The sequence below is a fragment of the Hoplias malabaricus genome, chromosome 4 (genome assembly GCF_029633855.1).
Source record: "Hoplias malabaricus isolate fHopMal1 chromosome 4, fHopMal1.hap1, whole genome shotgun sequence".
NCBI lineage: Eukaryota > Metazoa > Chordata > Actinopteri > Characiformes > Erythrinidae > Hoplias > Hoplias malabaricus.
The window spans coordinates 705188-731414 of record NC_089803.1 but is presented as its reverse complement, the minus strand read 5'-3'; the positions used below and the strand labels follow the sequence as shown (position 1 = coordinate 731414).

The following is a 26227-nucleotide window of genomic DNA, read 5'->3' as shown; positions in this document are numbered from 1 at the left end:
GTGCGAGTGTGTGTGTTGCCCTGTAAAGGACTGGCGCCCCCTCCAGGGTGTTATCCCGTCTTGTGACCAGTAATTCAAGGTAGGCCACGGACACACCCCTGAATTAGAAAAGTGGATACAGACAATGAATGAATGAATGGTTTTCCTGCCTTTGCCTGTATTACTTTTACTTTTTACAGATTCATTGATATGCTATTTCTCACTGACATCACTGATTGATTGCTGGCAGAGACACAACATGAGAGGTGTTGTTTTGTACTCTTTTAAAAGAAAAAAGACTGTATTTATAAAACAAATTTGTAACCAGAATTGCAAAGTTTTAATGTAAAAGGACACATGAATATAAAATTAATAAGATTTTCAGTAAAATTACAAAGAAAAAAAGTTATGAACGTAAAGCTTTAAATAACTAATGCAATGTTTAAAGTTTACATTTGTTTATAATTTAAGAAAGCAGAAAAAAAACTATATAAATATACAATAAATACAATAATTTAAACACCCAAAATCACACAAGCTCCACCACAAAATAAACCCAAACACAATAATAAACTGCTTGTTCCCCAACACCTGCACAGCTGTTTGTGAAGGTAACACTTCCATTTCAGGTCAATCTCACAGCTACCATTTGGCCCTCAATCACAGGACGTTTTGTACTGAGACTGAGATGCTCATGTTCCAGTGTGAGCTCCATATCTTCAGTTCTCTCCACTGTTTTGAGGAAACCCTCACCCTTTAAGACCCTGGGGGACACCTCGGTGATGACATACACAAAAGCAGTGTGCACTTCAGAGGACGGTTCTGTTATGGCAATAGTCTAAGTGCAACCAGGAAGGAAGACCGATTCTCAGGCCCAAGGAGAGATCAGAGGAATAAAGACACAGAGTCACGTATATTGCATTATATTATTATATTGCATTTTCCCATTACATTCCTCCCTTTTTGTGATTAATTAAACATGTTATATGGAACAACGTAATCATAAATCAACGTAAAGGAACAATAATGCAAACAATAACATCATCCTCAGACTAGCTAGGTATCATGCATTGAAAAATGAGCATAATATGAGCAAAAGTAAAATAAAATGGTAAAACAATTGAGTGATTAAATGAGTGAGTGTTAAAGAAATATTGATGAAATGTATAAAATGATTAAATGATTTACTCATCCTCCTCAGTAGAATCATGGTCCAAGGAGGCATAAATTGGCTGAGGCATTTCAAGGAGCAACTCGTCCAGAGGATTACATGTCCACTTCTTCACTAACCATAGTGAAGGTGACATAACACTCAATAGTTTTGGTGATCAGACTTCTAACACAGGGAATAATGCAGCGTCTGATTACTGCCAGCACTAATAATTAAATTATTACCATGATAGTTAATTTCAACACCAATGCTCCCCATTTGCCAAAACATGAATCAAACCATGCCATCCAGTCATTTATACTCAAAAATTCATGAAACTCAGCAGTGAAAGCTGTCAGTTCTTCCATAATTGTTAGAGATGGGGTTTTGTGATTCGTTTTCCTAGGGAGCTGTGCCAGTGGAAAAGCAACAAATTTTAAGCGAGCGAGACGTGTAGAGCCAGACCCCTGCAATGGAAAAGCACAGAACTACATACAAAACACCTGAGGTTTATTATTGTGATGCTTCGCTGACTGGTAATAGAGCCTCTGTCATTGCTATGCAGGTGCTACTCTTAGAATATCATGAAAAAGTGTATTCATTACAGTAATTCCATTCAAAAAGTGAAACTTTTATATTATACTCACACACAGACTGATATATTTCAAGTGTTTATTTCTTTTAATTTGATGATTATAACTGACAACTAATGAAAACCCCAAATTCAGTATCTCAGAATATTAGAAAATTGTGAAAAGGTTCAATATTGAAGACACCTGGTGCCACACTCTAATCAGCTAATTAACTCAAAACATCTGCAAAGTCCTTTAAATGGTTTCTCAGTCTAGTTCCGTAGGGTACACAATCATGGGGAAGACTGCTGACTTGACAGTTGTCCTAAAGACGACCACTGACACCTTACACAAGCAGGGCAAGACACAAAAGATCATTGTGTAAAGAGGCTGGCTGTTCACAGAGCTCTGTGTCCAAGCTCATTAATAGAGAGGTGAAGGGAAGATGTGGTAGAAAAAAATGTACAAGCAATAGGGATAACCACACTCTGGAGAGGACTGTGAAACAAAACCCATTCAAAAATGTGGGGGAGATTCACAAAGACTGGACTGCAGCTGGAGTCAGTTCTTCAAGAACCACCACGCACAGACGTATGCATGACATGGGTTTCATGGGTCGCGTTCCTTGTGTTGAGCCACTCTTGAACAAGAGACAGTGTCAGAAGCATCTCGTCTGGGCTAAAGACAAAAAGGACTGGACTGTTGCTGAGTGGTCCAAAGTTATGTTCTCTGATGAAAGTAAATTTTGCATTTCCTTTGGAAATCAAGGTCCCAGAGTCTGGTGGAAGAGAGGAGAGGCACAGAATCCACACTGCTTGAGACCCTGTGTAAAGTTTCCACAGTCAGTGATGGTTTGGGGAGCCATATCATCTGCTGGTGTTGGTCCACTGTGCTTCCTGAGTTCCAAGGTCATCTACCAGGAAGTTTTAGAGCACTTCATTCTTCCTGCTGCTGACCAACTTTATGGAGATGCAGATTTCATTTTCTAACAAGACTTGACACCTGCACACAGTGCCAAATCTACCAGAACCTGGTTTAAGGACCATGATATCCCTGTTCTTAATTGGCGAGAAAACTCGCCTGACCTTGGTATTGTGAAGAGGAAGATTCAATACGCCAGACCCAACAATGCAGAAGAGATGAAGGCCACTATCAGAGCAACCTGGGGTTACTTAACACCTGAGCAGTGCCACAGACTGATCAACTCCATGCCACGCTGCATTGCTGCAGTAATTCAGGCAAAAGGAACCCCAACTAAGTATTGAGTGCTGTACATGTTCATACTTTGCAGTTGGCCAACATTTCTAAAAATCCTTCTTTTGTATTAGACTTAAGTAATATTCTAATATTCTGAGATACTGAATCTGGGGTTTTCATTAGTTGTCAGTTATAATCATCAAATTAAAAGAAATAAACACTTGAAATATATATCAGTCTGTGTGTAATAAATGAATATAAGTTTCACTTTTTGAATGGAATTACTGAAATAAATCAACTTTTTCATGATATTCTAATTTTATGACCAGCATCTGTATGTGCAAATAATGATGAGTCTGTAAATTTCTGAGTTTTCCAGCATTACAGAGGTGTCATATATGCGTTTAAACATAGGTGGCACTATAGAGACAATGAGACAGGCATATCCTGAATTGTCCTAACTCCAGCAGACCTGCTTTATGATAAAACTCAGTGATATTTGATTGGAGATGAGATCAATGACCAACTAGACAACTTACAACATCTATTTATGCCAAAGCTGTTATATGGTTCTGTGGAGTGTTTTTCAGGTGAAGAACCTCCCACTGTGGTTCTGTTTGTCTTTAATAAATTCAAACATATGCCAATATTGTACACAACATCTGATACTGAATAAACTTAAGATTATGACGCATGTCCAAATAATTTTAACACTTATATCTGGTATTTTAAGGTGCACTCACATTTTGTGAAATTTACCTTGAAAATCATTGATCAATGAAAAAAAAAAAACAATTTTAGTCTATTTTTACTTTAGTACATCGTTTGAACACAGCAGCAGTCCTTCACATTGTGTGAAAGTTTCATAATCAATGGACAAATTGAAATGCTCCAAAATGACTTGGAATATAATCTGTATTACATTGAATTCCATTGAATGTTAAAAGAGTTTTCTGCGTCAATATTTTAAATACTCTGTCTAATGAGCATGAAGGAGAAACAGGGGTGATTGATATGGAGATTTGGAACAGTGAAAAGATCTCAGATAAGTGGAGGTGGTCATGTGATACTGCCAAGGATTCTGGGAATACCATCCTTCATGTTCATTTTCAGTGAAAGTCCAGAGAGTCATCAGCTGATCATAGGATGGGAATCTTTCAAGCAAGATACACATTATTATAATATTTGTACTCAGGACACTGTAATATCACCTGAGTGACTCTACTATAGACATAGATACAATATGAAAATAGACCAAATCATTATAATTCGACTGGTTTTGAACTTAGTTATAATAAATGCTTTTCCACGGCACACTTGTCTTGCTGCAGTGATTAGCAGGCATGTCCTTCATTGCGATCAGAATGAGGAAAACAGTCTGTTGGATGTATGCTGAGGTCCTGTTAGCACAGCCCCGTGACTCCCGTGCTCCGTGAGACTAATAGCTCCATCAACACTGATCTCTCCCCTTCCAAGGGTATACAGTCCAGCCCCAGAAATAGGGAGGAATGGTGATGATGTGGGGCAGACGGGTAGTAGAAGCTCAATACGTTGTATTGAGTTGTATTGTCTCTATTTGGAGCACAGTGAAACACAACAATGAATGAGAGGATAAATAGGACCTGTAATAATTAATTCTGGGGTCACATCTTGAAAATGAAAATAGAAGTTCCATAAACAGTCCGTGGCACCTGGTATCACACATTTCAATCATCTCCAAATTCGCAAGCACTACACAATTCAGCTTTAAGGATATTTTTTACATTGAATTTGACCCAATACAATAATTAAATCCCAATCTCTGAAGGTAATCCCTCACTCAGTGACAGTGCTAACCTTTCTGGTTCTGGGTGAACGCATTGATGTTTCCGGACAGACTTCTGATGACTAAAACTCTTCCCACACTCTGAACAGTGATACGGTTTCTCTCCTGTGTGAATGCGCTGGTGTCTTTGGAGAGTACCCTGTTCGGTAAAACTCTTCCGACACTTTGAACAGTGATACGGTTTCTCTCCTGTGTGAATGTGCTGGTGTGTTTTGAGATTACTCTGTACAGTAAAACTCTTCCCACACTCTGAACAGTGATACGGTTTCTCTCCTGTGTGAATGCGCTGGTGTCTTTGGAGACTACCCTGTACAGTAAAACTCTTCCCACACTCTGAACAGTTATACGGTTTCTCTCCTGTGTGAATGTGCTGGTGTGTTTGGAGACTGCGCTGTATAGTAAAACTCTTCCCACACTCTGAACAGTGATACGGTTTCTCTCCTGTGTGAATGCGCTGGTGTGTTTGGAGACTGCGCTCTACAGTAAAACTCTTCCCACACTCTGAACAGTGATACGGTTTCTCTCCTGTGTGAATGTGCTGGTGTGTTTGGAGACTGCGCTGTACAGTAAAACTTTTCCCACACTCTGTACAGTGATACGGTTTCTCTCCTGTGTGAATGCGCTGGTGTTTTTGGAGATTACCCTGTTCAGTAAATCTCTTCCCACACTCTGAACAGTGATACGGTTTCTCTCCTGTGTGAATGCGCTGGTGTTTTTGGAGATGACCCTGTACAGTAAAACTTTTCCCACACTCTGAACAGTAATAAGGTTTCTCTCCTGTGTGAATACGCTGGTGTGTTTGGAGATGACCATGTGCAGTAAAACTCTTCCCACACTCTGAACAGTAATAAGGTTTCTCTCCTGTGTGAATGCATTGGTGTTTTTTGAGACTACCCTGTTGAGTAAAACTCATCCCACACTCTGAACAGTGATACGGTTTCTCTCCTGTGTGAATGCGCTGGTGTCTTTGGAGATGACTCTGTTGAGTAAAACTCATCCCACACTCTGAACAGTGATACGGTTTCTCTCCTGTGTGAATGCGCTGGTGTTTTTGGAGACTACCCTGTTGAGTAAAACTCTTCCCACACTCTGAACAGTGATACGGTTTCTCTCCTGTGTGAATGCGCTGGTGTGTTTTGAGACTACTTTGTTGAGTAAAAGTGTTCCCACACTCTCCACAGTCATAAGTTTTCTGTTTGTTTTCAAGAGATTTCCTGTTGGATGTGTGAGTGTGGGGATTATCCAAGGATGCTTCCTGAGAACTGGAGCTTCTGTCCTCCATATCATCACATTTAATCACTCCTGATCTCAACATTGTGTTATATTCCACTTGGAAATGTTTCTTGATGCACCAGTGGAAAAACTCTGGAACTTTCTTGAACAAAAGGAGCCAGAGAATGTATCCAAAGAGATGGTCTTCTGTCCTGGAAGACAATAAAGAAACAAAGATAAATTAGTTAAATTCTCTCTCCCCTGGCTCTCTGTTGGAGACCAACATTCTGCTGAATTTATAGTCAGTTCCACCTTAAGTACTGCTACTGAAACAGCAAAAAATAAATTAGTGTTGACAATTCATGGTGCAGGAATAAAGCAACATATGTACAAATCAATAAAATTATTAATTGTACATTTTACCATGATTACGATTAATGAATGATTATTTTGTCTTTGTATTTTTGACCCTCATAGTTCATTGATGAGGATTGTGCTGTAAATATGCTCCAGTATTAAATATGGGATTTTTTTTCTAATGTCACTTGGAGCTTGTTTACATTTAACGTTATTTTGTTCAGTGTCTTCTTAATTATACTCAAAACACAGCACCTCCAAAACCAGACACTAGTTGCTCGAGTCACTTGGTCTGATTTTGAATTTAGGTTGCAATGTTTGAGATAAGGTTTTTTTTATTATTGTACTTTAATTTTTTTTTTACACAAACATGAGGATTAATAGAGCGGCACGGTGGTGCAGCAGGTAGTGTCACAGTCACACAGCTCCTGGGTTCCAATGTTTGAGATAAGGTACACTTTGAAAGATGAGGATGAGATCTGAGCTCATGAGAAACATACAACCGTGTAGCTTAGTCTGTCGGCTTTCCAATGACACGTCAATCAAGTCTGTAGACCAGTCGGGCAGAGTTATGGCGATGCACACACAAGGAGGGAGGGACCAACACAGACCCATATTTCAGCACAACGCATTAGTTTTCAGTGACTAACAGACCCAGACGCTGTGAGAGATGACTCAAATGGTTTTATTTGGCAGCCTCAAGTTCAACAAACAATGGCCAAGACAATAAATATGTTTTCAAGCTTAGATTCCTTTTGCTAGATACATTTCCCCCACTGATGCCATTTAAATACAGGAAGGGGTGTAGGAAGTTGCCTAGCTCTACAGCCAATCAAGGTGAAACTCCCAACTCCCAACGTCTCTGGCATTTAAATGGACAACACTGGTTTAGAAACACATTTAAACACCAGAAATAAACTAGGTGAATCGGAAAAAATACACCATAAAGTTTTTTCCTGTTTGGTGAGGGTAAAAGGCCACTAGGAGTGGTACATGAGACTAGTTTCTACATTGTAAGATATTGATTTAGGTCCAGACAAATACGCTGCATTTCTGCACTAAAGCATTAATTTTCCTTATGGTGAGCTTGGGGTCTTTAGAGACTTGAAGAGGCCACCTGCTCACTGTCTACTCCAGCGAATAAATTCAAAGCAGTAGGAGGTATCAACTTCAAAGAAAAGCATACGTTTTAGAATTTTTTTTTTTTCAGATTTTGATTACTTAAGATAAATTTCAATACCTCTAAATGGATATTCTTACAAATTTTAATTTTTTTTGTAAAATTCAATCATGATACTGCCTCTAGTTTATTCACTGCCTGAACAGGAAGCTTCCAGATTTGGGTATGTAATTTCAGGCAGAAAATGGAAAAAAAAAAAAGGCCTTGATTTTTTATAAGGGGTTAAATTACTATTGAATTGTTAACTCAAGGTAAGTTGATAGCCAGTAATCTAAATAAATGTAGCTGTTAGAATAGTTAATCATTAGCCAGGTATGTGCAGCTATGCTTGAATATAAACATTTACGTAAATGTAAACATTTTCACGCAGTGGACAACACATAGGGAATAGGAAGGCTTTTGAGACTGAGCATGTATTTTGCCCAGCTTTCTTCAGAATACACTTTTATACAAAGCAAAACCACTCAACTTTGTCATTTAACTTGTTTTGTGTTTTTATTTGTTTTAAGTAGGATAACTTAACAGAGAAGTGTGAACATTCTAGTTCTCTTTATTAAGTACATATAAAGTCGAATATATATTTTAGATACCATGTTGAGGAACACTTATGTAACTTAGAAGTTAAAAGACAGAATGTGATAATAATACTACTGATTAGAATAAACAATTTGCACAAAACATAGTGCTTCATAGCTGTAAAATGTGTGATGGCACAAGTACATATACATTTGAAGCAAAACAACAAGTAATGGAGAAGGTTCTATGATAAGCACAGCTTTGTACAATTTGTTTGTGTTTTAGAGTCTTGCTGGGTCATGCACCCCAAGGGGGCATCTAAGGTCTTTGAAGAGTGTATTGGGGAAACCTTAAAATATGCACCGAACAGGGGAACAAGGGTAAGTCACATAATTGGTCATCAATAGGCTTTTTTTCTTTTTATTTGTTTAAAGAGACATGTCATACTCCAAGGACGAGGTGTCCAAACATGTTTCAAAGGGGGCCAATCTGGATCATATCAAATTTTTAAGGGCCAGTCTCTCTTTTCATATATATTATTCCTAAAGTATTTATAACAATGTATAAAAAATATGAAAAACAAAAATGTACAAAACAGTTTCAGTTTTTCCTCTAGAATTTTTTTTCAGTAGCAGTGGCAGGCACCCACAACCCCCCAACACCTATGGAGGTTTATTTTGTGCAAAGCCCCTAGGCACCTGTGACAATGAGATTTGTAGTTGTAGAAAAAAGTCACACATGTCTATCAGTAAATTTGAAGTCACTCTAGATGTTGAGATGTAAAAAAGAAAAGATCGCTTGTAAACAATAAAATGATATAATCTACATTCAACACTGCTTTTTCTGAAGTCAGCTTCGACTTATTCTAAAACAAACGTGTACGTCCATTTTCTGACCACAATGAAACTCCTACACATCCTGTCGCAGTTTTTATAGAATATTTAGATTAAACACTGGATTAAATAAATAGGAATATAGGACAAAAGCAGCGAATTGTAAATTAAATTACCACTTCATTACTGTACTTGCTAAAACGTTATATCCATGAAAATGTACACATGCTGCCACTGCCTGAACATAACTGCAATATAAATAGTTGAATTAGAAAGAAATGTACCCAATTTTAATTCTGGCTACATTTCTGTTTTTGCCATGAAACTTATACAGGTATTTTATACTGATCCTATAGGTGTAATGACAAAAACAAACCTTATTTGTGTGTACAGAAAGAGAGTTATCACGGGGTGCTTTTTTAAGGATGTGTAGGAGTTTCATTGTGGTCAGAAAATGGATGTACACGTTTGTTTTAGAATAAGTCGAAGCTGACTTCAGAAAAAGCAGCGGTGCATGTAGATTATATCATTTTATTGTTTACAAGTGATCTTTTCTTTTTTACATCTCAACATCTAGAGTGTTTCTACTGGGGAAAAGGCGATTTATTTTTATTTTGACGGAAATGAACATGATATTTTGCCCGTTTTGTCATAAAACGCCGATTAACCTCCGTTAGGACTAAATATGCCGGGGATGCATCTCGCGGCGGGGGTGCTGAATTCGGCACAACACCGGCATGCGTGATTCAGCCCGAGTGTGGGCCGATACAATTTTGCTAACTGGGGAGATGTAAATATCTTAAACACGTTTATCTTCAGTAAACACGGTATAAACGGGGTGTAAATATCTTAAACACACATTTACCTTCAGTAAAAAAAAACGGTCTTGATTTCTCTCCGACACACAGCTCTCCTGCTTCTCCCTCTCACACACACACACACACCGCTCCACAACACCCGCCCCCTCTCACACGATTGGCTAGAAAATCATAACAGCTGCTCTCCTATTGGGCAGTCCCCACAGAGATAGCGTCCTCAGTCCAGAGCATCATTCCAATAGGTTGGTTTAAGTCACGTGGTTACTCCATACAATGGGCAGGAAAAGGACATGTGTATGGCATGCATTTGGGGCCAAAATCATCTTAATTTTAACACCTGTACACCTAAAAATATAACACATACAGACGAAAAGTATGTGCGTGTTGTTGTATTGAGAGGTGTTTCTTTTATGTCTACAGAACTATTTTTTTCAGTGTACAGCATGTTTTTACATCTGCAGAGGTTTTTTTCTTCATGTACAGATGGCATATTTTTAGGTCTAAAGGGTTTTATTTTGTTTCTTTGTTTGCTTTTGGGTTTTTTATTTGTTTGTTTGCTTTATTTTATTTACCTGTACCTCTACAACATCTTGGCCTTTTCACTAAAGTTGCAACATCTTGACAGTAGATGGCGGTATTTACTTACACATTGAATAATGTTGCCAAGTTAACGTAAGTGTTTTATTAACCTACTGCTTTATTTCTTTATAATCTGTAGGATGATTTACTTTAGTCTGAACATTTTAGATTTGATTATTATGAAAAATGTTGTATGATGAATATATACATTTATAGTATTAAACACCACATTATTGCTTTCAAATGATCAAATTAATCAAATTAATAAAGGCCTGTACTTTGCTTTTCTTGAGGCTTGGGAATGCTGCCCTTACAGTGTCATACATTGGTTCCTTGCCTTTTCTCTTGACTCTCATGTTGCCATTTTTCTTGATAATTTGTTCAATAACATTAACCCAAGGACAGGATGGGATAAGTGTTTGCCTTGCATAAAAAGAACAGGGATATTGAGCTCAGTTGTATCAGCACAGCGCAAAGCCAATTTAAAAGTGATCTCAGTCCATCTTATGTATGGCAAATTTGACCCATTAACTGTTACTAACTTCAGTGCATCAGGTGCTTCTACTGCCTCGGTCACATCTCTTAAAGCTACTCCAGGTATATGACTACTTTTGCAGTACTCATCAATAATGCATATTTGAGAGCCCGTGTCCAACAAAGCCTCACTCATGCACCCTTAAGTAAGTAACATTCCACAAGGCACTGTCTGCCTACCAGTGAAGTTACAGAGGAATGCTGGTTGACATGATATTGTGCTACTTGAATCTCAGTAGGTGAATGTAACTGTGGATGTGACATGTCTCTACACTGCTTGTGATGCCTACCCCAATCTGGCATTTTGTTGAGCAATAATACACAAATTTGCATTTGGAGCATCCGGCATTTATTTTTTTACCTACTGCAACTAGCACATTGGTGAGACACTACAGTATTGGCTTGGAAGTAACCAGCTTTCGTTTAAAGGCATCTCTCGCCATGGTCTGGCCCCCTTGGCTTTGCAACCTGCCAGGAAATTCTCACTGATCCACAGTAATATGAGAACATGGTTCCTCTGCTTCACCCTGTTGGCAGTGAAAGCACTGTCTTGCCTGTGTGGAGCAGGGCTGTCGAGGCCTGGTTGAGAATTGAATCTTATTTACATAGCGTGAGGGCTAAATAGTGTACTGTGATAGGGTAGCAAACTGCGTTGTTAAGGCCAGAGAAGGTGTTTGTAATACTGGAAACTGCTATGGCTTGGCATTGGTTGGGTACTGCTGTAATACAAAACACTGTTGGAAGTGCACACGGTACTGATACGGAATGGGACCCTGCTGTGGCTGGAATACTGGAGGCTGAGACACATAACAAATGAAGGATTCTTCTGAGTGTGGGCAAAGTCAAGTCAGTTTTCCACTCCAAGTAGCTGAAATGGCTGACTCCAACTGAAGTCCTGGTGTGATTCCTCTGATTACTGAATCAATTATTTCCCTCTCTGAATAGCCTCTGTTCAGTCCAGTCTCAATCTGACAAGCAAGACTAGAGAATGATAAACTATCTTTTAGCCAGGTTCACCAATGTGACCAGATATTTTAAAATCTTTATGCCACACTGACTGGATGGTTTGTCTCTGTTCTATGCACTGAGAGTTGACAGGATTAACTCCAGAACGTATTTGTGTTGCATTTGTGACTGCTAGAGGACTGCAGTTGTAATTGGAAGAATCAGCCATTTCACTCTGCTTCTGTCTTAATGATTGCTGTAATGTACTACTTTTTTGTTCAAGTCTCTCTTTTCCACTATTCACTGACTCTTTATCAGCAATATCCATAACAGGGGCAGTCCCCAATTCATTCAACTTATCCTTGATGTTTAAGAGCTCAGCCATGCCACTATTCTCTAAGTCCCCTAATTCCTCCCTTACAAAGTGGTTACTAATCTGTAGTGGAGTATGGATCAAATCAAGAAATGAAAGGTTCTGAGTGAGGAACTCTCCACTCTAATAAGGATTTTGTTTGGAACAGAACCCCACATTCCACAGGATTGTGTGTGTGCGTACAGACTCTGCTCCCCACACACGCACACACCTAAGGCCTGCGTCAAAGGACGCCTGGCTACGGCCCCCAGATAACACCCCAGTTTATGATGCTTTTAGGCAAAAAGGAACATCAAACAAAGTGGGGAATAACTATGATTAACAATTCAGCTTTATGGCTTTGGCACCTAAGTAGCTCGTGGCTGATCTGGCAACCCGTTTGGCTGTTCCTGTACCCGTTTAGAAGCTGTTTTGATCGCTCGGGTTTTCCTGTTTACTCGTTTCCACTGTTATTTCTATATTTATATCTGATTTTATAACCTACTAACCATCCATAGATCTATCTTTTAGATTGTCTCCGCAGGAATATTCATTACAGAGGCACTAAAACTGCCACCGGACCCTGGAGTAACGTTCTTTGTGTAAGTTATTAAAATCAACTAAAAGCGTTAAGTACCTGCAATTCCATGGCTACTACTGGCTGTTTTGCCTGCTCAGAGTGTGGCATGTTTAGTTTAACCCCTTTTTCCACCTCTAGCGATAAAGATAGTGGTTGTGTTTGTACTAAGTGTCAGCTAGTTAGCTCTCTGGTGGATAAAGTGGACCAGCTAGAAGTGCGCATCTGGAGCTTATTATTGTTAAGGGATAAACAGCGAGATTCAGTGTTAGCAACTCCGGGTGCCTTAGGGAGAGTTAGCACCCCCACGACTCCGGCGTTAGAGCCCTCACAGCGGGGTGAATGGGTGACGTCTCGGCGTCATGGCCGGAAAGCTAAGGCTGATGCTAACGCTGAGGCCAAAGCTATCCCACCAGGACACCACGCTCCTCCGATTCGCGTGTCAAACAGGTTTGCCCTGCTCAGCGAAGCACCCGCTGAGGAGCCTGTTAATAGTGCTCTGGTTATAGGAGACTCTATTGTTCGACACGTGAAATTAGTTACTCCTTTAGGGGCACCAGCAGTAACAGTTAGCTGTTTATCGGGAGCCAGAGCGCCGGATATTAGTGGCAACCTTAGACTGTTAGCTAATAGGAGATATTCGAGGGTAGTCATTCATGTAGGGGCCAATGATATTCGTCTGTGGCAGTCTGAGGTAACTAAGGGTAATATTACAGAGGTGATTAAACTGGCCCAGACGATGTCCGATGCCGTAATCTGCTCTGGCCCCATACCAATGCGGCGTGGCGACGAAGCTTACAGCAGACTTTGGGCGTTAAACTGCTGGATGTCCAAGTGGTGTTCCAAAAATCAAGTGGGCTTTATAGACAATTGGTTACGTTTTGAGGGCAAGCCTGGTCTTATAGGTAGGGATGGTATCCACCCCACGCGGGAGGGTGCTGCCTTACTTTCTTGCAGCATAGCACATAGTCTTTTAGTTAGTCAGCAGAGTAGTGTAGATAGCTGCTGACAATCCAGAGCCGGGACCAGGCCGCAGACAGACAGGCTAAACCGACCGTCTGCGAACTGTCTTGAGGCGTCACCCAGGTTCAACTGTATTGAGACTGTGTCCTAATCTATATTAAATCATACACAACACCTAGCAGCAACACCTCAGAACGAAAATTTGGGTTACTCAACATAAGATCACTAAACTCAAAAGCACTCATCGTAAATGATATTATAAGTGATCATAAATTCAATGTTTTCTGTCTCACGGAAACGTGGGTTAGACCAAATGGATATTTAGCACTAAATGAAGCCACCCCCCTAGGCTATAATTATGCACATAGCCCAAGAATATCAGGCAAAGGAGGTGGAGTATGTGTAATTTACCAAAATACCCTAGAAATTAGTCTTAAACAATGTGACAGCTTCTCTTCTTTTGAGGTTCTCTCCACTATTATTACAAATCCGGTCACAAAAAAGGACGCATTTTTATTATGCAACATTTACAGACCACCAGGGCCTTACTTAGAATTTCTGAAAGAATTCAGCGATTTTGCTACAAACCTAGCGGTGTGCAATCATAAAGTTATAATTGTAGGAGATTTCAATATCCATTTTGAGAAGGAAAGTGACCCACTAAAAAAGGCATTTACCTAAATCTTAGACTCTATTGGTATTACTCAAAATGTAACAGGGCCTACACACTACTGCAGCCACACTTTAGACTTAGTTCTGACACTAGGTCTTAACATTGACAAAATTAATATCTTACCACAATCCTCAGCAATCTCCAGCAATCTCCGATCATTACTTAATTTCATATGAGCTACTTTTTAGCCATAATATATGTAGGAACCCTCACTATTGTACAAGGCGTATAATAAAACCATCTACCTCCCTACAATTTATAGAAAACCTACCAGAACTATCGACCCCAGTTCCAACTCCATCAGACCCAATGGACCTAGATGTACTAACTGATTACCTAGAAAATACCTGTCGATCTACTTTAGAAAAGGTATCACCACTTAAACATAAAAGTATAAGACAGAAAAAGCTCGCACCATGGTATAATGATAAGACCCGTACTTTAAAACAAACATTACGAAAACTAGAGCGGAAATGGCGATCAACCAAGCTTGAAGTGTTCCATTCTGCCTGGAAGGACAGCCTTATAGAGTATAGAAATGCCCTCACTAAAGCTCGCTCAGCATATCTGGCCTCGCTGATCTCCCACAATAAAAATAATCTGAGAGCACTGTTTAGTGTGTTTTCTAGAATTACAAAAAATCAAGCAGGTTCTGAACAACTAATTCCAGCAACTCTCACCAGTAAAAATTTTATGGACTTTTTTAATAATAAAACTGAGAATATTAGACAACAAACTCAAGCCACAGGATCAAATCCATCCTGGCTGCCACCCGATGTGAATGATATAAAACATAATATAACTGTAAAAGAAAGACTTGAAACCTTTTACCCACTCCCACAATTAGAACTAGAGAAGATTATCACCTCCGCAAACAGTACAACTTGCACACTTGATGCAATTCCCACAAAGTTGCTAAAAGAAGTACTACCAGCTATTATTGATCCTCTTTTAACTATAGTAAACTCATCCCTTAGTCTGGGCCATGTACCCAAAGCTTTTAAACTAGCAGTTATTAAACCTATGATCAAGAAACCAAATCTTGATGCTAGTACACTGTCTAATTACAGGCCTATTTCTAATTTGCCATTTCTGTCCAAGATCTTAGAAAGAGCTGTGGCCCAACAACTTAGTTCATATCTACATAAGAATCATATATATGAAAAATTCCAATCTGGATTCAGGCAACATCATAGTACAGAGACAGCTCTAGTCAAGATAAGAAATGATCTTCTTCTTGCCTCTGATCAAGGCCACGTATCCCTGTTGGTGCTTCTTGACCTAAGCGCAGCCTTCGGTACAATAGACCACAATATTCTCCTAGAAAGGTTAGAAAACATGGTTGGAATCACAGGGACAGCTCTATTATGGTTCAAATCTTACTTAACGGAACGTTATCAATTCGTAAAAGTAAACAATCTAAATTCAAATTATTCTAAAGTAAGATTTGGAATTCCACAAGGCTCTATTTTAGGACCATTATTATTTACATTATACATGTTACCGCTAGGCACAGTTATAAGAAACCATGACATTTCACTGTTACGCAGACGACGTGCAATTGTATATTTCAGCCAAGCCCGATGACAAACACAGATTAAAGAAAATAGAGGACTGTGTAAAAGACGTGAAAGGCTGGATGTTGCGTAACTGCCTCCTTCTAAACAGCAACAAAACAGAGGTCCTGCTTTTGGGTCCAAAAGTGGCAAGAAATAAATTATCAGATTTAATTTTAAATCTACCTGACTTTCCAGTTAAACCTGGTTCAGCAGCAAAAAATCTTGGTGTCATAATTGACCCGGATTTATCATTTGATCAACACATAGGTAGTATCACTAGGACAGCTTTTTTACATCTTCTCAATATTGCTAAGATTATCCCTTAATATTGCTAGCCTTATCCCTTCAGGACGCAGAAACATTAGTACATGCCTTTATTACTTCAAGGCTTGACTACTGTAACGCACTACTGTCAGGATGCACCAGCAGCAATTTAAGAAAACTTAAATTAGTTCAAAATGCTGCAGCTATTACTAAAACTAGAAAATTTGAACATATCAGCCCAGTTTTATCATCACTTCATTGGCTGCCTGTTAAATTCCACATTGACTACAAAATTTTGTTATTAACATATAAAGCTCTACATGGGCTTGCTCCTGAATATCTTCAAGATACAATTTCCTATTATGAGCCTCCACGTTCACTCAGATCACAGAATACTGGATTTTTAATTGTTCCCAGAATTCAGAAGGCCTCAGCTGGGGGAAGAGCCTTTTCTTATAAAGCCCCCAAACTCTGGAATGATCTTCCAGAAAATGTTCGGGACTCAGACACAGTCGCAATCTTCAAATCTAGGCTAAAAACTCATTTGTTTAGTTTATCTTTTGGTAGCTAATACTCCCCCATAGATAAAGGCGGCAGATCCGGGGGGTCCATGGACACAGGGAATTATAGTAAACTGAGACGCTGGTGCTGTCGTCCCGCCGCTTCTCGCGATCACTCGGGTTTGTTGACGGTGGAGCGGAGGGATGCCAGTGTTTCAGGATGCTCCCGTGTGTGTGTCCTCCTGGTTCTCTCCTTTTAGTTAAAGCTGTCATAGTCAGATCTGCCGGAGTCATTAGCCACACTCTGGAAATTTTCATATTTTCTACTTTACAAACACAAAACAGTTCAAAACTAATTCCATCCCTTTACATTTTTCCGAGTAAACAACTGCCCACCTGTCTGTCTGGACACTGATGGATGACTGTCGAGACCCTCCTCCACACTTCAGACCAGCTGCCCACGCTCCAGCAACCACCAAGTGCCTTGAAGCTGTCCCTACACTGAAGTTCTCATGGACTACTAACTATCATCACCAGTAGATTGACCAGAGGAGGATGGGTCACCCCTTGTGAGCCTTGGTTCCTCCCAAGGTTTCTTCCTCAGCTGGGGGAGTTTTTCCTTGCCACTGTTGCCCCTGGCTTGCTCACTTGAGGGTTTTACATTTGTTTTTACATTTCATGTCAAATCTTTGTCTTACTGGAATTCTGTGAAGCTGCTTTGTGACAACATCAGTTGTGAAAAGCGCTATATAAATACATTTGATTTGATTTATCTCTTGTGGAAATCAACAGATGGCAAACACTGACTGACCTTGGTCTGAACTCCTGTTAACCCATCCGCACAGGACGAACAGCATGGACCAACAGCGGCCCCAAGTGGACGTTTGCGAAACTGTGTTTCGCCCTGCTGACTCCTAAATGCATACCCAGTGCAACGAGTGTTTATGAACATGTTTTATGCAAATATGTATTAATGTCAACCTTTTGTTGTCCTCAGATGAACGTCTACCAACCAATGAAGTGATGTGTATTACTGTTTCAATCATGAAAGAAAGTTTCTGTCTCTGATTAAGAAAACGAAATAGTATCGTCTAGCATAATATTGTAGTGGGATGTAATCATAAAATACCCAAGATATATATACGTAGATGTTTGATATTAATAATCCAGGACACTCATTGTGCTATATCACAAACATGTATAAGTAATTTTTGTGTATACGTGAATCTTTCCTCTCTCTCTCTTTCTCTGAAACGTGAAACAAGTCATGTGAGCCTCAGACCTAGGATCCAATCAAAGGAAGGACACCTCCCAATTGGGCGTGACTGCGCCACCTTTGAAAAGAGAGTGCCCGACTCATTTCTCACTCTCTAACTACCTGCTCTCTCTAACTTCCGGCTCTCTCTAACTTCCGACTCTCTAACTTCCGACTTATGCTCTCAACTCTCTCTCGCTTCCTCTTCGGCCGCTTTCCGGCGACATCCTCACGTTGCGCTCAACCTCTCCAAGCACGACGCTCTTCTTCTCCCTTATGCTGACGAAACCAAGACTCTAAAAGGACCTCACTCAGCTCTTAGGGACGCCTTGCGCCAGCTAGCAGTGTGATATAGAAACTACAAGTAATGTCGAGTAACTCTAAGTAATCTTTTGTTCTTTTTATTGTGTTTATGTTTGATCGCACAATCTAAGTTTATTCTCACGACTGATCAAAGCAGGTGAAACTTATTCGTGGCCAGAGTAAGAAACACCGCCGAGATAGAAGAAAATCGTAAAATAAGTATAAGCCTATTGACTCGATTTTCAGTTCTGGATCTGCAAGAACCAGCGAAACTTTTCGTCCAAAACGTCCATATGGTTGGAACCTCCTACTCAGGACAGTGAGCCAGAGGGAATCCTGTCGTCTGCGTCACCACGCTCTGAGTACGCCCGAGGCGACTCGACCCGCGAGTGACTAACTCCACGCTGACCCAGCCTGAAAACTTCCATGGAAGAACTGCGGGAACTAAGCGGGACTCCATCACTTCCAGAACCTCAAAGAGCCTCTGTACCCGTCGAGTGGTTGAGAATCGATGAAAAGTAAGCTAAAACTACGCACTTCCAGAGCTGAAAATTGAATTAAGTCTCTTGATAAATTTATACGTTAATTAAATCTCAGTTAGCAACACATTAGTCACAAGTCATATCGCCTAGCTTATCTTTAAATTCGTGAGATTTTGAGATTATGCTATGTTAAGTAAATATTCTTTTTCTTTTTAATAAAATATTTCCATTATTTGAAATCACAGTGTGTGGAGTCTGTTCATTAAAAGTCTGAAATTCCTGAAGAACTCACGTAGCGAGACAGTATTCATTCTCTAACTACTTGTTAATGTCTTAATTATTTAAGTCAATCATAAAATTAATAATTATTATCATTAGTCAAACAGTAATCATAAGGGTTTGAATAAGGTAAAACGCTACAAACACAATATATAAATATACATAATATATATATTTATATATATCACGGTGTACACACAACATATACTACAAATCAGAGATATAAGGGACAGACATGTATTACTTGCTAGGCCTCCACTGGGGATGCTGAGGGACCCCCTGAGTACTATGAGCTTCTCTCTGGACAATGTGCACAATGTTTCAGCAATTACCTCCTGAACCTCTGTAAGTGCATCCATTTCTACAGTGAGTGAACAGTATTGTTGTGGCTGGACGTTATCTTTGGTACTGACTGGACTCTGTTGCCCCTAGCACACCCTAACACACCTCAAGTACATGCACTACTCCATCAGCTGCCTACTTCACTTCCACCTCAATCAACTACCTCACACCTGGCTTGAATGTTTATAAAAGACATGCGTGGCAAAGAAGACCGCTGCCTGTCATAGGACTAATCCCCTTAATGTACAATCCCAGCAGTGCCTCCAAAATTTGTAGTAGCCCTGTAAAAAGGGCAAATAAATGACAAACTCTCCATTGTGTTGTCTCTTCTGCATATTTATGGCGAATGACTTTCAAATGCATATTGTACTTACATTCCAATCCACATCTTACTTTCCAAAGATTTAAATATAGTTATTGCTTACATACTTCCAAACAACAAATGTGCCAATTTGAATATAATATTTTCCATTGACATTTTCTTCCTCTATTACATTAATCCTTTTGGAATAAAAAAAAAATAAAATAAATAAAAAAAAGTTTTTCAGCAGAAAAGATCATTGCACCACATGTTAATTTTTAACTTTCTTTTAAACCATTCTCAGTTGCCATTTAAATGTCTATAGGTTACTTCACTCTCCTCCTTGGATCACCACCTTAAAGTGGTGGAGGCGTTTGCATGCCTGCATGAGCCTAGGAGAGTAGGGTCTCCCAAGGCAAATTGGTTCTAGGTGATGAGCCAGACAAAGAGTGATCCACAAAGACAAGGGTGAAGAACTTAAGAACAGGGACACAGCCTCCCTTGCCCGGAGTAGGGTTACCGGGGCCTCACCCAGGATCCTGGAGGGTGCGTGGGAGTTTGCTCAACCAGTCTACATGTGTTTTGTGGATCTGGAGAAGGCATTCAACCATGTCCCTTGGGGTATTCTGTGGGGGGTGCTCAGGGAGTATGGGGTACTGGGCTCTTTGCTACGAGCCATCCAGTCCCTGTATAAACAGAGCAGGAGCCTGGTTCGTATGGCGGGCAGTAAGTCCGACTGGTTTCCAGTCGGAGTTGGACTCCGTCAGGGCTTCCCATTGTCACCGGATCTTCACAACTTTTAACACCGGATTCATAACTTTTAACGACAGAATTTCTCGCCGTAGCCAAGTGGCGGAAGGTGTCCGGTGTGGTGGTCTCAGGATTCCATGTCTGCTTTTTGCGGATGATGTGGTCTTGTTGGCTTCATCAAGCCGGAACCTCCTCTTGCTGGACCAGTTTGCAGCTGAGTGTGAAGCAGTAGGGATGAGGATCAGCACCTCCAAGTCCGAGTCCCTGGAACTCAGTCGGAAAAGGGTGGAGTGCTCTCTCCAGGTTGGAAGTGATATCCTGTCTCAAGTGGAGGAGTTTAAATACCTCCGGGTCTTGTTCACGAGTGAGGGAAAGATGGAGCTGGAGATTGACAGGCGGATCAGTGCAGCATCAGCTGTAATGCGGGCTAAGTACCGGTCCGTTGTGGTGAAGAGAGAGTTGAGCAGAAAAGCAAAGCTCTCGATTTACCGTTCAATCTACGTCCCAACCCTCACCTATGGTCACGAGCTTTGGGAAGTGACGAAAGAACCAGATTGTGGGTATAAGCAGCTCTACGTCGAGAGGAGCCAGTTGAGGTGGTTCGGGTATCTGGTTCGAATGCCTCCTGGACGCCTTCCTGGTGAGGTGTTCTGGGCATGTCCAACGGGGAGGAGGCCCTGGGGCAGACCAAGAACACGCTGGAGAGACTACATGTCTTGACTGGCCTGGGAATGCCTCGGTATACCCCCGGAGGAGCTGGAGGCAGTGGCTTGGGAGAGGGAGGTCCTGGTTTCTTTGTTCCAACTGCTTCCCCCGCGACCCGGATAAGCGGTGGATACTTGATGGATGGATGGATGGAGATTACTTCACTAACATCAAGCTTTTTTAACCAGTGAATTATGAAATATAGATCACATCATTACCATCCAATTGATCGTTTTTGGCAACATGTGCCAAATTTGTGTGTTATTAATCAAACATGGCATACAAGGTGCCGTGTGGTTTTTGCTAACCATGGATGGTTTGCGTTTAGTCATATCACCACTCATAACAAACAGAGTTAACTGCATTTAGAATACTTTTTTTCCAGCAAAACATACTTTGTGCATGGCTATATACTAGATTAAACTCATTCTCAATGGAAATACCTATATTTTATGTGTTTTTACCTGTTAATAAATTGGAAGTTATTAAATGACAAACACTCCAATGTGTTGTCTCTTCTCCGTCTTATGGTGAATGATGACAGCCACAGCGAGAGCACACTCTATTGACTGAAAAAGACATGAGCAATCGAACAATTGTTTCACTTTTCAACCCAGTACATAAGTCAATATCCAAAAGAAAACAGATTGTAATTGTATATGCACAAAAGTAATGTTTTTAAACAGACCAGTGGTTTTTAACCCAAAATCTTACCTTTTTAAGCTAGTTGCAATAGGCATAAAGAAAAAAAATGACGTCCACAATTCCTGCATCTGTCATTTAAAATTAAAGCCCCACTGTTTGTATACCGATTGGTTCCATAGATTGGCCTAATTATCTGAACCCTGATCCAGCTAATTTTGTTAGTATCTGACAGAAACCGGATAATGATATCAGATTAGTGCTTCCTTAGTATTTTGTATTGTGTTTATGGTTAAACTAAAGATAAAAAAAAGTATTTAACGTGTATTTTACTGTGATTATTTCCTCTTTTTATTAAAACTGGCTCCTTCTCATCGAAAGCTGAAATCAACCCTGAAGGAAAAGTTCATTCATTCATTATCTGTAACCGCTTATCCAATTCAGGGTTGCAGTGGGTCCAGAGCCTACCTGGAATCATTGGGCGGAAGGCGGGAATACACCCTGGAGGGGGCGCCAGTCCTTCACAGGGCAACACAGACACACACACTCACGGACACTTTTGAATCACCAATCCACCTACCAACGTGTGTTTTTGGACTGTGGGAGGAAACCGGAGCACCCGGAGGGACACGGGGAGAACACACTGGGTCACCCAGAGCGGGAATCGAACACACAATCTCCAGGTCCCTAGAGCTGTGTGACTGCGACACTACCTGCTGCACCACCGTGCCGCCCTGAAGGAAAAGTTCCAGAAAATTAATGAAGGAGTCTCTAATCTTGGGAGCTCAGCTCTTCTGAATGAGATCTACACAGATCTGTACATCACAGAGGGATTGGATTGGAGAGGTCAATACGGAACATGAGGTCAGACAGATTGAGAAATAGATGAGTTTGACCTGAGGAAATATAATCCATCTAAAAATTAATGACAGGACCCTGAATTAGGAAGTTTTACATGTTTTTCATTTCCCAATATTTTTTACAAAAAACATGGCCGGAATGATATAAAAGTCACATGAATTCTGATCTGGCTGTTCAGACAGCCACATTGCCACAGATCATATATGGATTGAATTTCAATACCACACACAAACGTGGCCCAAATTAAATTTTTTTCACACAGCCACACAAAAGGCATATCTGTGTCACATATGAAACAGATTAGATTAGAGGCACTCTTTCATGCTGTGTAAACATAGCCTTATGTTTTCATGTTTTGTCTTCTCTCTTGAAATTCCTATGGTGTTTTTTCTGCCTGGTTATGTGTTTACTTTTTTGTATGCTTTTTTGACTTATTTGCTTCCCTTTCTGACTAGCTGATTTTGATATTTAATATTAAAGAGAGAGAGAGAGAGAGAGAGAGAGAGGGAGGAGGCTATGTTGTTTTTTTTTTTTTTGTTTGTGGCTAACTTGCTTGTTTGTGGCTAAGCTACTTGTTTTGTTTTCCTCGTGGAGTTAAAGTTGGTATCTAAGTAAATGTGACTATGTGCTAACCTTTAGTTGTTCAATACCTCAGCATGGACAGGCTAGTAAAAACACCCAGCCGTATTGATAGTAAATTATTGTATACACTAGGTAAGGGGTGAGTGCCACTCGTATTTTTTCTTAGGGATGTTAGTAGGTTAGGCAGGCAAGTTGTTTTGTTCTTTTCTTTTCTTTGGCACTGTCCATAGTCCACCTGAGTGTGTTGCCTATGTGAATAATTCACCTTTGTATTCTTTTTTGTGAACTCTATATGTAGTTTTATTTGTCAAGTTATTGTGCTCTTTCTTTCTTTTTCCATGTTTGTTTTTCTTTGTATTGTTACTGAAGTTAAAAGCTAATTAAGAGCAGCAGTTGTGTGGGTTGTCTTAAACTGTCATCAATAGTACCTGATTTTCACACATCTCATGTTATGTCCTCTCTTACCCCTGGTCATTAAAACAAGCATAGAGAGAGGATGGTAACATTTGGGGGCTCATCTGGGATTCAAATTTTGAATCTCTTGCTGATATTTAGATGTGTGTGAAATCTGTTGTACAGTGCTGGCAGTTTGGTTTGTATTGAGCAGCAGTAGAGATGGCTTCCTCTGTTTTCAATTTGGAGGATTTTCTTGCTAGGCCCAGTTGGGATGTATTTGAGCTGTAGGAAAGAAGATTTATTTACTTTAGCTAGTCACTTTAAGGTCTCAATATCAAGATCTATGCTAAAGGTAGAGGTCTGCAGACTTTTGATGGAGAGGCTGGTGGAGTTGGGTGTGTTAACTGCACAACCGGTGGTGGATACCACATGTGAAGTGGTGGCTTCGCCTACTATGGAACCAGTGCCTGCTCAGGGAGCAGTTGTAATCGGGATATCAGAGAAGGGGGCTTCTCCCACTGCAGGGCAGCCTGAGGTGAAGGCTCCTGCTACGTTGCCCCGCTATGACCCACTTTCTCCAGTGTCCACTGGCTATTCCCAGTCTATGGAGAAAGGTAGGTTGAAAGTTTGTTTAACTTGACTCCAAATGGAGGCAAGAGACAGGGTGGAGGCACGGCAGTTTGAGTTTAAACTGGCTGTTCGTAGGCTGGAGTTGGAATGTGAAAAGGAAATACGTATGTGTGAGTTGGAGCTTAAGGCAAAGGAGTTTGCCTTTCCTCCTCCACTGCTGGTTTCCCTGGCCCCCACTTCTCCCCCTGATGCACCTGAGTTGGCGCAAACTAGTATCCATGTTGTGAGTCTTAATATGTCCACAGAATCAGTCGTGCACAATACTACCAGTAATAATTGATATAAGTAAATACATGTCTGTGGTCCCTCCTTTTAGGGAAAATATGGTAGATACTTATTTTAGTTTTTTGAGAAACTTGCTACTACATTGCATTGGCCAGAGAAGATCTGGGCTGTTTTAGTACAGTGCAAGTTGGTGGGGAAGGCACAAGAGGTTTGTTCTGCCTTATCACCTATTGATAGCTCACAATACAAGGATGTAAAGGCTACTATATTGCGAGGTGTCCCAGAGGCATATAGGCAATATTTTAGAGGTCACCGTAAGTCACCTACTCAGACTTATGTAAAATTTCAGAGGGAAAAATCTATCATGTTTGATAAGTGGTGCAGTGCTAGTAAAGCTAATTTTGAATCTATCAGAGAACTTATGTTGCTTGAGGAGTTAAAAAAAAAACTGTCTTCCTGAGCGTGTCGCTGTATATTTAAATGAGCGAGCGGTTAGTACTGCCTCACAAGCAGCAGTTTGGGCAGATGAGTTTGTTCTCACTCAGAAGCAGGTTTTTAGGTCAAATGTAGAGCCTGTGTCTGAAGGCAGGTCTAAATTACATCATAACTGCTTACCTCCACAGTCTCAAGAGGAAAAGGAGTGTTACTATTGTCATCGGCCTGGGCACATTGTAGTGAATTGTTTGGTGCTTAAGAAAAAGCTAGAAAGGCAGACTAATCAAGGTGTAAGCTCTAAAGGAGTCGCTCTGGTAGGATCATTGCATTCTATGTCCCCAAGAGAGACCAATCTAGACCCGTCGTACCAGCCTTTTGTTTTGGATGGTTTTGTTTGCTTGTCAGATGCTGATGAATTTATATCTGTTAAAATGTTAAGGGATACTGGGTCAGCACAGTCTTTAATTTTAGTGGATGTATTACCATTTTCAGATCAATCATATTGTGGTTCACATGCCATCTGTCAGGGGCTTGAAATGGGATACATTAAAGCACCTTTACATCTCATTCAGTTGAACAGTGAATTGCTCTCAGGTGAATTTAAAGTTGCTATTTGTGACCAACTACCGGTCAGTGGGATTCATTTTATTCTTGGTAATGATATTGCAGGTGGAAAGGTGTTGCTTATTTTAGAGGTTTTAGATACCCCTCTTGCTATTGCTGTACCAGATGAGAGTAAAGAGGAACAGTCAGACGTTTATCCTACCTGTGTACTTACATGGGCCCAGTCACAAAAACTGAAAGAAGTGATAGATATATCTGATTCCTTATGTGTTGACTCAGATAGGAAGTTGGGGTCTACCACTATTAACATGAGGAAGCAGAGTAAGCTTGATGGAGTTGGGGCCTTGTAATTTGACAGTATAGTGGGACATGATCAGCTTATAGCAGCACAAAAAGCAGACAGTAGTTTACTTAAGTATTTTTCTATATTAAATGGTAATGGTGCTGTAGCTGATAAACAAGTAACATATTTTCTTGAAGCTGGGGTTTTGATGCGCAAGTGGAGTCCATTTGTTAATCCAGAGCTGAATACTGCCTATCAAATTGTAGTACCTGCAGCATGTCTTAAGTCTTGCTCATGACAGTCCTTGGTCAGGTCATTTAGGAGTTACTAAAACCTATCATCGCATTTTAAATGACTTCTTTTGGCCTGCTATGAAGAAAGATATTGCTAATTATTGTCGTACTTGTCATGTTTGTCAGAGCTGGTAAGCCTAACCAGATTGTTCCTCCAGCTCCATTATGTCCTATCCCAGTGACTGGAGAACATTTTGAGCGAGTGCTGGTGGACTGTGTTGGACCACTTCCAAAATCAAAAGCAAAAACTGGTTCCCTGACAACTATTATGTGTGCAGCCACACGATTTCCTGAGGCAATACCTTTACGCAGGA

The 26227-nt window shown here is 40.3% G+C and overlaps 3 protein-coding genes across 3 annotated transcripts in view; 2 read left to right on the top strand and 1 right to left on the bottom strand.

Annotated features, from left to right (window-relative positions):
- The window catches only part of LOC136694206 (zinc finger protein 850-like), a 241995-nt gene that overhangs the window by 160537 nt on the left and 55231 nt on the right, over nt 1-26227 (top strand). The gene's annotated exons all lie outside the window — the stretch shown is intronic.
- LOC136693995 (zinc finger protein 665-like) lies at nt 3669-6038 on the bottom strand. The gene has a single exon (XM_066667317.1). It carries the CDS (start codon nt 6036-6038, stop codon nt 4686-4688), a length of 1353 nt encoding a protein of 450 aa, XP_066523414.1. The 3' UTR covers nt 3669-4685.
- LOC136693992 (uncharacterized) lies at nt 11566-18536 on the top strand. Its single transcript, XM_066667311.1, has 3 exons — nt 11566-11598; nt 12961-13572; nt 18390-18536. The coding sequence occupies exons 1-3, from the start codon at nt 11566-11568 to the stop codon at nt 18534-18536; spliced, it is 792 nt and encodes a 263-aa protein (XP_066523408.1).